This window comes from Brachycentrus maculatus, unplaced genomic scaffold (assembly GCF_059751285.1).
Source record: "Brachycentrus maculatus isolate JH-2025_06_01 unplaced genomic scaffold, ASM5975128v1 h1tg000285l, whole genome shotgun sequence".
Lineage (NCBI taxonomy): Eukaryota > Metazoa > Arthropoda > Insecta > Trichoptera > Brachycentridae > Brachycentrus > Brachycentrus maculatus.
The window spans coordinates 1,473,870-1,488,401 of NW_028281036.1; the positions used below are offsets into that span (position 1 = coordinate 1,473,870).

General features: G+C 31.6%; 1 protein-coding gene across 3 annotated transcripts; it reads left to right on the plus strand.

Moving 5' to 3' along the window:
* The first annotated feature begins 5,858 nt into the window (after window positions 1–5,858).
* LOC148305147 (uncharacterized) lies at window positions 5,859–14,125 on the plus strand. 3 transcript variants are annotated; one of them, XM_088267150.1, is made up of 9 exons: window positions 5,862–6,040; window positions 6,177–6,342; window positions 7,643–7,775; window positions 7,875–8,627; window positions 9,140–9,409; window positions 11,162–11,330; window positions 12,803–12,929; window positions 13,009–13,683; window positions 13,817–14,125. In XM_088267150.1, exons 5-9 carry the CDS (start codon window positions 9,240–9,242, stop codon window positions 14,005–14,007), a joined length of 1,332 nt encoding a protein of 443 aa, XP_088123276.1. In that variant the 5' UTR covers window positions 5,862–6,040; window positions 6,177–6,342; window positions 7,643–7,775; window positions 7,875–8,627; window positions 9,140–9,239; the 3' UTR covers window positions 14,008–14,125. The 3 variants fall into 3 exon arrangements, 2 of the variants coding, with proteins under 2 accessions (XP_088123276.1, XP_088123278.1); XR_015838236.1 differs by lacking the exons at window positions 12,803–12,929; window positions 13,009–13,683; window positions 13,817–14,125 and having other exon boundaries at window positions 5,859–6,040; window positions 11,162–11,293; XM_088267152.1 differs by lacking the exons at window positions 5,862–6,040; window positions 6,177–6,342; window positions 7,643–7,775; window positions 7,875–8,627; window positions 9,140–9,409 and adding an exon at window positions 9,804–10,033.
* The last annotated feature ends 407 nt before the right edge of the window (window positions 14,126–14,532 follow it).

A 14,532-nucleotide genomic window follows, 5' to 3' on the forward strand; every position in this document is an offset into this window, starting at 1 on the left:
GGTAACAGTCCAGGGTAATATTGAATAAATATGACAGTGAAAAAATCACTTATATTTATTTTACCCCCCTTGGGAATCGAACCCGGGACCTCCAGAACGGTAGCCGAGCGTGCTGACCATTACACTACGGAGGCGGACAGAATATATATATATCTATATATATATATCTATATATATATATATATATATATATATATATATATATATATATATATATATATATATATATATATATATATATCTTCTTCATCTTCTTGCTCAATGCTGAGCGTCGTGGTCTTCTGGAATGTCAGGCACTTGGTGCACAAGTCCTCTCCATTCTTCCCGGTCCTGGGCCAACTTGATGGCAGCGTTTAGCGAGGATCCGGTTAATTCCTTTATTTGGTCTGTCCATCTTGTTGGAGACCGTCCTCTTGCCCGCTTGCCTTCAACTGTACCTGTTACTACCAGTTTTTCAAGACTCTTCTCGTTCTTTCTGGCGATATGCCCAAAGTAAGAAAGAAAGTATATTTAAATATATATATATATATATATTTAAATATACTCGGGACATATATGATATATGACAGGCGCCGTGGAGTAGTTGAGTGGACGCTCGGCTGCGAAACTGGCGTCGTAGGATTTTAAATTGCGTATTTGTGATGTATTTTTCACATTTACCTTCCCTATACTACCTGCAGACAAGCCTAGAAAATTAGAGGCTTTGCGGATTATTCCTTAAAAAATACTTATGTTACTTATTGTTTCGGTACTCACTTTGTGGTAAGAGTAATTTGACTAAATTATAAAAAAAAACACTTGTTTTTTACCACTTGAACATTATATATATATATATATATATATATATATATATATATATATATATATATATATATATATATATATATATATATATATATATATATATTTTTTTAAATGAAATATTGGTGTTTTATTATATTAATATTTAATTAATATTTAATTAATTCAATTTCCTACTATTTCTGTGAGCCTAAGCGGCTCATTATTAGAAATAGGTATCAAATTGTGGTAGAATGGGTTCGAACCGAGAAACTCCGACTTAAGAGTCCGCGACACTAACCACGGGACCACATCCCGACACGTTGTTCATATTGTTCCAACTAGTTTTGGAATCTATAGATGCTTCCATAAACGCGTGTGAATTTCAACAGTTTATATTCAAACCCGTAGAGGAAGCATCTGTAATTTCTGAAATTAGTTGTAACGATATAATTCTCCAGTGGTAAAAAAAGTGTTTTATTTATAATTTGCACATTACTTTATTGTGTTATGTAGTTACTTCACTACTTTTTAGTAGAAAGTGCGTAGGTACCTAAATAATAAAATGCGGTCACTTGAATGATGGGCTTGTAGTTTACTAATCTAAACTGATTAGCGGTAAACAGTTTTGAGGATGAGATGTTATATTTGTATTTACTTTCAAACGTATTATTAGTTTAACATACATTTCAGTGACTTATTGTAGGTAGGTGATTATTCATTTCAAAACTTGTCACGTTGGTATTTGTGTACCAGAAAATGAGAGGTCCCTTGAGGTGTTATCCTCAAGGGATTAGTACACCTTCGCGGTAGTTTGCACAAGCTTGTACGAGTAAGGATATGCAATACCGAGTGCCAAGACATTACAGCTCTCATTTCTCGTTTTCATCTCATTCTGACTTAAATTTCACTTCATTTTATATCCAATATTTTGTTTTTTTCTTTTAATTATTGATATAATTCGCATTATCATTTTTTCATTGTATTTTATATAATCTTATTCCCGGGTCACAATCTGTGTGACGATTGGTGTTTCTTCTTTCATAGTCAGTCTCTACCTTCCACCCGTCTCTTGAACTCGGCGAAAAAAACTTAAATGCTTGAATTCTCAAAACAAGGATTTTAGAGTTAACGTTTTTTTGCCATTGTATTTTTTTAACTCATTTTTTTCAAACCCCTTTTCTGCCTCCGATGGTACATAGGGCACTGCATCATATAAACGCAGTGTTATCTTGATCGTTAACACATGAAAGAAAGGTGATCAGCCCTCCGCTTCAGGTACCAGTCCAGGGTAATATTGAATAAATACAGTAATAAATACAGTAATAATCATTTTTATTTGACCCCCCCTGGGAATCGAACCCGGGACCCTTAGTACGGTAGCCGAGCGTGCTGACCATTACACTACGGAGGCGAACACTCCTTGCCTTTCAATAACTCTTTCTTTTCAAAACCATATATTTATATCGAAGAAAAACTTATTTTCTCAATACAAAAAAGGTTTTTTTAAGAAGAAAAATAATAACGTAAAATGTTTTAGATGAATGGATTTCCTGGATTTAGAGAAAATTAAGTTACGATTTAACGAATGCTGGGCCTTAAAAAGAGAAACAAATTTCTTGAAATGATATTCAGTATTTTCATATCGTGATTACGGATTTTTATATTCGTACATGAAAGTCTCATTTAAATATTAACACCTCACTTTAATATGAACATAAATATTCCGTTCAAATAAAGTCGAATGCGAATATTTACTGTAAAAAGCAGATAAATAATAAAAATATAAATTAGCCTTAAATTCCTCGAAAAGTCGTGCCCCGTAAAGGTAGGAACCATTCTGACCTCGTAGCCCGAATATATGTGAAATTCTATTGAGGTGACCAGATGTCGTAACCCAAAAATTAAGCACACAAAAGTGACATGGGGAATATGACGATGCGAAATGACAGTCGGTGTGAAAATTAAGAAGGCAGTCTGAAAAAAAAACGGTTTTCTATTTTCTTGGTGAATAAGCAGTACCATCTAGCTGTCAAAAGGCTATCAATTAAGTTGTCTGATGGTAAAATTATGACTGGTGATTTTATTGAATTTACTTTATTTAGATCGCTTTTTTTATTCAAAAATTCATGGTCACTTGTAATTTAATCAATATAATTTATCATTCTCACACTGTGTTATTATTGGCTAATATAATAATATGAAAAATCACAAAACTATCGTTAACATTCTTATTAAAATCTGTAGAGAAGTAAGGGAGATATGAAGGTTTAAACTTTAGATATTGAATAAAACGAAAAACGTGCGTTCGCATACGTCATCAAATTTCCGTCATTGAACGTTTTATCACGTCATATGGTTTATTGTCTATGGTTTAAAAAACCTGTAATAGTAGTAGTGTGGATTGCTTGTTTACCACTACACTACCATATTTGTGTTATACAAATATGAGGGGGGGGGGTGGGAGGGTGGACATCAACATCAACAAATAGAGCCGCCAATAATTTTGCAATGTTACCAATATTAAAATAAGTCCATCGTTTATGTGTCGTCATTCATTACCAACTTACGAAAACAACGTATTTACGAAGGCGAATTTTCCACAAGAAAATGATGAATGAAAATATTGATTACATCGGTTGTTATAAACACAAAACGAGTTTAATACAATCCTTTATGGGTTGAGAATGTTAACTTAGATATTCCTCCCGTCTGTTAATGAGACACTGAATTTAAGTATGTATAGTATTAAAAGGACGTTTTTATTTTATTTTTTTACATTTGAAGTATTTTTTTGTCCTTTACATCCGAAGTTCGTTAAATAGAGGTCCGTTGTATCGAAGTTTTACTGTATTTTTTTCTGATGATCGGGATAAAGTGATATATTTGAATATATCCCCGTTTTTTAAGGCTTCTCAGATAAATTTTGTTTTTTTTTAATAAACCTATAAATAATTACCACATAACTTTACCCTAATACCTTCCGTCATAAATAATAACTTATTTACTGATAAGTATAATTATAAGACATAGAATTTAATTTTGTTTCGTGTATTGAAATCATTCAACTGAATGTGTGTGAGAAAGAAAAAAAGTTTTTGTTTTTATTCCTTGCTTTGTGAGACATTTATAATAAATTGAATTAGAGTGACATGCGTGACAATCAAATCCCCGGAAAAGAGGCTAACCTCTTAAACGAGAGAATTAAGATCTCATATATTTAAGAATGATGTGAAGATCTTTCTAAATTCCATATCAGGGTTACGCTTTCCCGTCATTTCAATTTCATTATAATCTTCATCACAAAAACATAATAAAATTTAACGACGCATAGTACTTCTATATTGTCTCCTACACGTCAAAAATACTAAGCCAGTTTTTTAAACAAATTCCCATCTTTTAAATATTAGACTGTCTAATAATTTTTCATGAAGGTATTATTATTATACGTTTTACTTTTAGTCCCAAGCACTTAGCTTTTATCAATGAAATCTAAACTACAGTTAATGCATTGTAATACTTTTAAAATAGTTTGGTCGTCCATCGAAAATTACAAAAAAAGTATTAAAAAAATAATATGGGGTAAAAGAAAGAAAAAACAATATTTTCTCAAATCATTTATTCACTTTCTCAAATAAAAGTGAGTAACATATTTTTTCTGATTTTTGTAATGTTCGACATCTGTTCGTAAATTCTTTAAGTTTGGTACATATTTGAAAGATGGCGTCAGTCTTTTTTATGTTGCATTTTTGACTTTAGCGAAGTCATCTAGAAAAGAAAAGTGACATAGAAAATCGTAACTGGCGTCAGAGAAAAGAAATTAAGTAAAATCAAATATTCGAAAGAGTTTAATGAGAATTATATACGCTATTATTTTAGATTAATTTTATCATTTACTTTTTTGACACACTATTAAGAAACATATAGATAAGGTAAGGAAGTACGGACATGAATCATTATTAGGAATCTCGTAAAGCACAACTAATTGTAACGTTTAGTCCTAATTTGGCAGTATATGAGGAGTGAGAATGCGGTTAATTTTTTTGTGTAGACTTTTTGGTTACTCTTTGAAACGGTATCTTCTTTATGATGGTTAATTCCTTGAGAAATCCTTACATTTCCATTCTGTGCATAATGTCGTTGTTTTTATTATTATTTATTATCTTTAGCAACGGACAAGCAAAGTATGTCATTTGTTTAAAAGTTTAAATAAATTTTAGGTGTGGGAAATCATCCTCTCGAAAAAGAATTCTTGTGGAACATTTGAATATCCACAACAACATTCGGAACTTCTTTAAAATAGTGAAAAATGTTGTTCAGTTGAGATCCTATTTTCGAAATTTTCAATCAGAAAATCAAAATATTAGTTCTTGGAATTTTGGAATTCCCGCGTTTTTTTTTACGAACGCGGTGGCGTTCGTTTTACCAAATTGATCGCAAAGCTCGAGTTTAATATATATAATACAAATATTCGAATATGGGATATTGTAAATAGAAAACAACTAGACACTGACTGACATATTAGGAGGATAAGTCATAAAAACAGATACTGGTTGGGACACTTTTGAAGGGTGAAAAACTATAAAAAATAAGAATACTTTGGGCGTCCCAGAAATAAGAAAATAATAAATCTTGTCCATTAGTACATTTTAACAAAAATAATTGAACGAATTATTCAGAATTTTTGTGTAGTTTTCTGATAGCATGGTCAGATTTAAAAAAAAATCCACCAACAGACTGACAATATTCTAGTTCCAGCTTATGCAACACTGCTTATTATTTTCCTATTTGTTCGTTAATTTTGTATTTTTTACTTGTTCTTTTATGTGAGTGGATTATTTTTTTATGTTCAAATTATTATAACTAACATTCGACAAATTTGTAATAAAAACGTTGAAATTCCTTGGAAATACTGTAGTTGCTAGTGAGCCAACGCTAAAAAAATTATTAAATATCGAAACATTAAAAAAACTATTTCTCTAAAATAAAAGTATACGAAAAACAGTTGATCGGATCGATCTCGCTGTGTCAAATCCGAACGTTGCCCCATGTCATGTCAAAAACTGCAAAAATAATAACAAAACAAACAGGTGAAGTGTCAGATTTTGTGAAATTTCATTGATGACAATAAGAATAATCAAACTAAGTACCGTACATAATCTGTTATCCTAGTATCCGTTACTCTATACCTTCATAAAATTAAAATGGATTTAGATTATTTATACTATTCTAGCGTTTTGAATTTGATCCCAGTTCAGAGGTAAGTGATCTCTCGCTGGCAAATGAATTGTTTGCCTTAACATTTCAATATTTTTCCATTGATATTTGTATAAAGTTAATTTTCTTGCTACCGATTTTAATGTAAACTTTAGAGTGATACTAATTTACGTTTTTAGGGAATCAAACCGCCGCTCAGAAAGAGTGTTGCAGTGTAATTTGACATCCGGCACCTGTGTAATATGTGGGCATGTTCATAAACTGAGAAATATGCGAGGAAGTTATACGTATAATGGTGAAAAAGAGAATTATTCCAAGATGCTTATGGAGTGCTTTCAGTTAAAGGTTTGTTTAATCTTAAATACATTGTTGTGTAGCGTATAATGTAATTTATAATAATTTTCTATTGTCATATCTAAGAAAATAATATTTAAAAAAATGATTTTTTGACCATTTATATGGCAACGAAGCTTTCAAGCATCGTGTTATTATTTTTTTTCCCCCCTCTCACTTTGTTGCACCCTGCTTATAAATGCAAGGTCATGTTACGGGTAAGGGATTCTTGCACTTTTGCTTTAGTGCTTTCCAGTATGCATTGTGTGGGAGAGAAAAAAAATAGGGTTTTTTGAGCAATACTATCGTGTTGTTTGAGCAATACTTTAAAAATGTTAGATTAAATTAACTCCCAATGGGGTGTTATCAAGATATATCATAGATATCTCAACAAAGATGAATCTTTTGAATCTGAAGTCTTTCGAGAATAAGAATACAGAAGTCAAGGCATTTGAAGGCATCTACGACCTGTCATTATCTTGTTTATGTGATCACGGTTCATGTCCTGTTGGGTGGGAGAAAAAGAGTCCTATCCATGTTTTTTTTAAATATATTTTCACATTTCTGCGTTGCCGAGAAACGCAAAGTGATCCGAGAAGGCGTCACCCAGGGATGGATTGAGACACCATAGATTCACCTTCTCATTATTTTTCCTTCAATGGAAGCTATCATTGTCCCATCCAATGCTGGCAGAATCAAGATCGCTCCACTCAGACTTTCAAATCATTCGCAGTGTAAAAATTTATTTTAAATAAGGTATTACTACTAATGGTACTGGAACACTGATGACGAGGAAGACTGAAACGCTCAAATGAAGACAATTTTTTATATTTTGAAAATTACAAAATTATCAAGGCAAGAAGAGCAAAGCGACGCCCATAAATTGAGTGAAGCACGATGTTTCGCTTCTTAACAGTACTGAGTATAAACACAAAGAAAACACGTCACCAAACCAATCAAATAATACTCAGTACTGAAACTCAAAGGACAAAGAGCGAGCGCGACGTATATACGTTTGAATTTTAATCTTATCTGAGCACACAAAAATCTGTCCTCCACCCCTTATATATGATTTTAAAGGAGTTGCATGTGTTGGGGACAATATTGTAAACGTTAATGAACTGCGTCTCTTTGTTCTTCTAGCATACATTTATGAATACAATTTTAATACATAAATTCAACAAAAAAAATACACAAATTTGGAAGGAACATAAGGCTTTTTTGATAGTTTAAAAATATGTTTACTAAATATATCACCATTGAATACTTTTTCACTTGAATAAAAATAATATGTATTTTTTTACTTTTTCAGATTGTTGGATACAATTCTTTGACAACAAAATGCTTAATATGTCATACTTGTATTCATAATTTGAGGATAGCACTTGGTTTTCGTAAAAGAATTGAAGCAATAGAAACACCATATGACGACAGTTTTCTCTGCAGTAATTTTCTTTTACGATTATTTTAATATATGGTATAATTTTTTTAAAATTTCAAATAACTTATCATTATTTTAATCTTAAATTGTAATTTTTTTTTAGTTGAATACGCTGAGAAACAAAATACAAAAAAAGATAAAAAAAAGGAACCACAAGCTCATGTAACTTCGCTTAACACAACTGAAAATGGTGAAACAACAAAGAGTGATTTTGATGAAAATAAATATGCTGATGTGTTTTCTGATTCTGTTGAAGATGGCAAGAATGTGCCATTTGAGGATATGCAAATGGGAAGCTTATTCAAAATTAATGAAGAGCAAAGTAAAATTGATATACCGGCACTGGATCCAATGCTCACTGTATGTCCGAAGTGCGGGTTGAGATTTGAAGATAATTGTTTTCTAGTCAGACATTACAAGAGGCATTTTCCTCAATTCCTCTGCTACATTTGCGGAAAGACTTGCGTGTCAAAATATAATTTCCTACTGCACTTAGGAGTCCACACCGGTCGTAAATATCCTTGCAAGCTTTGTGACAAGATTTACAAGAGTGCGGGAGGGTTACAATTACATAGAAAATCGTTTCACCAAGGTATAAAAGTGACTTTTCCCTGCCGAGAGTGTCCGGAAAGGTTTAGCAATCACGGAATACGAAATAAGCATTCTTACGAAGTTCACGGAATTCCGTGTAAAAGGTTTGTCTGTTCCTATTGCAATCTGGTATTTTACAATGTTACTAAAATGAAACATCATGTCAATAGAGTACACTTGAAGAAGAGAAACTATAATTGCAAAATATGTAATAACGAATTTTACACGAAAGAAGAAGTCGGAAAGCACATGCTTCGCCATTCAGGTTTGTCATTTTATAAAACAGTTACTTGTATTGCATTGGTCCACCTCTGTAGGGTAGAGGTTTGCATATTTAACTGCCATGGATGGGGTTTGGGTTTTATTTCCTGCAGTCAACATTGATATTAATTGTTTTATATAACTCTTTGACTGATGAGTTTTAATGAAGATTTTATTTGGAAAAAGGCAGGTTTTTTTAATTCCAAATATATGATATTAATATATGTTTAAAACATTCTAAATAATACCGACATTTGGTGATAGAGTCCACTACAGTCCATACACATAGAGCCACCCTGCGAGAATACATTTAACTACCTCATAAAATAATACTATAAAATCAGTTTAAGCTATTTTTTCGCTGGGGTGCCCTTACCAGGTACGGGCAAAGATCATCCGCAAGGATTAAAACCTGTTGTCCTAAAGTGTAAAACTGATTATCTTGCTTCATGTAATTTATTAGCATTATAATCCTCTTTATATATATGTATTATTTACTGTCTTCTCAATTTACAGGTGTAAAAAAATTCCACTGCGATGTGTGTGGGAAATCATTTTCTCGATCAACACATTTGATTCAGCATAAAAAAATACATACTAATAGCAGAGATCACAAATGCGAAATTTGTGGCAGGACATTTATACAAAGATGTACACTGAAAACTCACATGAAAACACACTATCGGGAGTAGCATTTTCGAAATTTGTAAAATGTCTGAATACATTGGAAAACCATATGAAAACAGTCAAGTCTCAGCCTGGATTTGAGGAAAACGAAGCAATGAGGTTGGATATGTTTATTGTGAAATAAATAGTGCAAGGAAGGATAAAAACATGCTGGTATAATGCAAAAATGTGAATTTTCATAAGATTTATTTACTCATGTTATGCATATTTAATGTTGTTTTATTTATCATGTTATTTTCAGTACCATAAAATTCTCATTTATCACATTAAATACTTGAATGTCTTTTTAAATTTTTTCATTAAGTTTTATGTAAGTTGTAGTTGCTCCACTATAAAAAAGCTTGGCTAATGTGTATTTTAGTTTCAGAAATAATTTTTTACGGGTGTATTGTTTAGTCTTCCGTACTATCGGAAATATTACTTCTCTTTTCTGAATAGGGAGTTATTTTTAATGTGTAGGTAAGAACCAATTTGACAATACGAACATGTAATTGTCTATGATATACAGTAAAAATCAGAAATTGTCTATGTATATTATTGTGTCAAAAATTTGTGAAATAAAAACAAATCAAACGAAAATAATGTTTTAATTTCGTTATTTGTGCTAGTCAACATTTGGTGAAATTTCGAGAAATCAAAAATATTGTCAGTATTTAAAAACATGGATATGGATCTGGATTATTTATACTGTTCAAGCGTTTTGAATTTTCTGCCGACTCGAAGGTATTTTTCAAATATTAAAAACATTAATCACACTGTAAAATGTCGATACCTTTCGTTTTCAAAATGTTTTTCAATTTCCTTCACGGATACATACATGGGTCTCAATCTTGGCTAATATTTTGGGGTTATTAAGTAATGAATCGAACAATATGAATGTTTTCTATTCTGCAAAGTTGGATGCAGCAGGAGGTTTTCTAAAATAAAAAAACAGACGTTTCACTATGAAAAAGGGTCTATCCTGTCATCCAACTATGGAAACATCACCACAATCGGATGCAAATTTTATCACAACCGATTCTTGGATAACCAAGAAATATTAAACTTAAATGGCTAGCACATTTTGCCGAGTCTGAGTATGTAAATGGATTAGGAATCGTCAACTAATGACTGGCGAACGATTCCTTTGAGTTGTTATTGAACGCCAGCAAACATACTCTCTGTGTATAATTGTTTAGAGTGACTCATGCAGACAGTTGACCAGGGTGATGGCTGGCTCAACCTTATGTAATAAAATTATAATGCAGACATCTTGAAAAAATCCTCTTATTTCGTTTAAAAAAAAATCAACGAGAAGATAACATATGAGATGAGTTTTTTTGTTGTTGTATTATAGAAAATGGGTTCTTGATTGTTGTGATAAATTAACATCCGTCTCCGTAGTGTATTGGTTTGCACGCTCGGCTACCGTTCTGGAGGTCCCGGGTTCGATTCCCAGGGGGGTCAAATAAATATAAGTGATTTTTTCACTCTAATATTTTAATATTACCCTGGACTGGTACCTGAAGCGGAGGGCTGATCACCTTTCCTTCATGTGTTAACGATCGAGGTAACACTGCATTTATATGATGCAGTGCCCTATGCACCATCGGGGTGCAGTAAGGGTTTGAAGAAGAAGAAGTTGGTCAAAGCGTTTGACTCGGAGAATTTTGAGAATTTGTCAGACCGTTTGTCAAAACTCAAATTTGAATTCTAGCGCAATTATTTTTTGAGATGCCTAAATACATAATTATTTCTGAATCTTAGTTTCAAGCTCAGACATAGTTTTAAACTTAAAGTGTGTGTATGTATGTATTAATTGTTTAAAATTTTATTATTGAATTGATTAAAATTATTGTTTTCGGATTCCAGATCTTCGGGGAACGCTATTAAAAAAAGAGTATTAAGATGTACTTTATCACCAGGTACATGTGTGATATGCGGCCATATTGGTAAACTGAGAAGTATGCATGAAAATTATGAATTCAATGGAGAAAAGGAAAATTACTCTAAAATGTTGAAGGACTGCTTCCAGTTAAAAGTTTGTACCCCCATTTAAATAACGTCATTACTTGAAAAATAGTCCCTTTGTTACCGCTTGATGCTTTTTAACACCCTTAGGGCGTTTGTGCACTACAAGAAATTTTACTGTCTGGCAGCCCAATTTTTTACAGTCCGATATGGCAGGCCATAAATACTAGTTTGTGCACTTTATGTAATTTTACATGCCACATCGGACTGTAAAAAATCAGACTTGCGGACTTTGGACGGGAAGGGTATTTCTACCCGTTCGGTCTATTGATGCTTAAGGATGGGAAGGGTATTTTTACCTTCTGTGCTGGTCTCATTGCAATGTCAGATAAGAAGAAATTATTTAATGTTTTTATATGAATATTATGTACCAATCTCTTTGTCAAGGTCTAAACTCTATGTACACAATTATCGAATCTGCAATTGTAAAAAACATCCACCCGAAATGTATTAACATAAAAAAATAAAAATAAAAACTATACATATGTAAAATGTATTAATGTATTGGAAAACAGAAAATATGGTCACATGTATAATGGTGACGTACATAGGTAGAAAGGTAATTTTTTTTAAAGGAATAACCTGAAAAGCCTCTATTAGAGTCTTGTCTGCAGGTAGGATAGTAAGGATAGGATAGGGGAATGCTTAATAAATAATTTTACACATGTATTAATTAAATGACAATTAAAAAGCATCCATGAGTCCATTTTTCATGAAAATAGGGGTTTATAAATTAGCAATTATTATTATTACCATTTTAGAGACCCTTCCCAGATACTTGACTTCTCAAAAAGAGGACTTATTTGTAGAAAATAGAATCAGTAATATTTTTTTAATGTAAATTTAATTATAATTAAAATGTAACTTTGTTTTAAAATCACTATAAATATTTTATTATAACTTAATTATAATGTCTACCGGTTTTGAAGCTAACTGTTTCTTTATCAAGTATATAAATATAAATTAATACTTAAACACTTTCTACTTAACAAAATTCAAAATATTTTGGTGGCTAGGCAAAAGAGTTTAGGTAGATCTCAAGTGGCTTTATTTTTTTAATGTTGATTGGCAGTCACAACAAAAGGGATCAGGAATGATGAGTGATTTAAAAATATTTAATAACAGACTTTAAGAAAAATCATTTACTTGTGTATTTATCAGTTGTAAATTATTATGAATTGCCTTTTTAATTTCTCATATTTCTACAAGTAATCTAATGCATGTGTGTAATATATTTAGACCTTTATTTTTTTATTCAATTTAATTATATTTTGAACAGCAGTAGCAAATTTCTAGAATTTGTAATACAATGACAGTCATCAGCTGGGAAAAACAGTTGTTTTCAATTTTCTGATCAATATAATCAAAATAATTATGCCATGAAATTTGAATAGAATATTTTTTCTATTTTTATGAAAAGACAATTTTCACTGTCATATTTAATAGTTTTATTATTCTTAACACGCTCCTTTTTTCTTTCAGATTTTGGCAATAAGCTCAAACACCATGAAATGTTTAATTTGCCAAACGTGTATATTCAATTTAAGGTCTGCACTTGTTTTCCGCACAAAAATAGAAGCAATTGACACTCCAATGGACAACATTGATTGTAATATAAAAATAATTAAGTCATTTTCTATTTATTGTGATTTGTCAGTCAATTCTAATTGATAATGTTATTTTTCTAGGGGATTCTAAAAATACAGATTCATATTCCAATGAAGATTTAGAATATACTGATGCATTTTCAGATTTCATTCCCGTTTCTAAGAAGGTAAAGCTAGATAAAATAGAGAAGTTGCACGATGATAATGTTGATATCCAGAAAATTAATGAAAGCATTCCATCACTAGATCCAATGGCTACTGTTTGCCCCAAATGTGATATGGCTTTCGAAGATCCTGTGATATTGACCAGGCATTATAAGAGGCATTTTCCTCAATATCTTTGCAACATTTGCGGAAAAACCAGTGGCACAAAGGCCAATTTCTTGTTGCATGTCAGTACACACTCGGGGCGTAACCAATATCCCTGTAAACTCTGCAACAAGGTTTACAAGAGCCCCGGAGCTTTGCAGATGCACGGGAAGATTGTTCACAAAGGGGAGAAGCCCCATCCGTGTCCAGAGTGCATGGAGAGATTCAACGATCACGGAATAAGGAACAAGCACGCCTATGAAGTCCACGGAGTCCCGTGCAAGAGATTCATATGCTCCTATTGCAATCTTATATTTTACCGACTCATAAAAATGAAACACCATGTTAATAGAGTTCATTTGAAACAGAAAAACCATGTTTGTGAGATATGCTGCAACAGCTTCTTCACAAAAGGGGAACTCACTAAGCACATGATTAAGCATTCAGGTTTGTTAATATTTTTTAAAATTTTAAATAAGTATAACTATACCCTGTTTCATTTTGATAGCATATTTACTAATAAAAGAAACAAAACTTCCTTATATTGTCCTTTTGATTCATTTTCGTTATTATTTTTCAGGTTCCAAAGACTTCCATTGTGAAATTTGTGGAAAATCATTTGCCAGAGCAAGGACCCTTACTGAACATGTAAAAATACATACTGACACTAGAGAACATATTTGTGATATTTGTACCAAATCATTTGTTCAAAAAGCATCTCTCAACACCCACATGAAAAGTCACGCAAAATATGGTTACGGAACGAATTAGCAGTGAAATAAGACTTCTTACCTGATATTGAGTTCCTAGCTGAATTTTCATTGTAAATATAAATTAATATAATTTCTGCTAGGATTTTACTATATTGGTAATAAATATATTGAACTTATCTATTTGCATTATTATTTCGTTTCCCTTGTTTGACTCGACAAATAAATTTATGTTTTGAATAAAAAATCAGTATTGCATCGTTTGATTAGAAATGTGTCGTTTGAGTATGATTCACATATTAGTTTTGATAAATGATTTTTTTCTGAAATAAAACCAAAAGATCTTAGTAATTTGGATGTTTTATAAATATTACTTTTATTATGCTGAAAAAAAACCTATACTACTTACCCCGTTTTAATAATTTTACATATAGAATTTTAATACTGGCATTACTTTCAACAAAAAGTACCACTAGGAGTTTATATTTACATCTAGCTCATTTGTATTAAATTATAGCGAGAGGGAAAGAGAAAGTAAGCCCAAATCACTTGACAGCTAGTTTATGGAAAATTTTAGAAAGGAAAC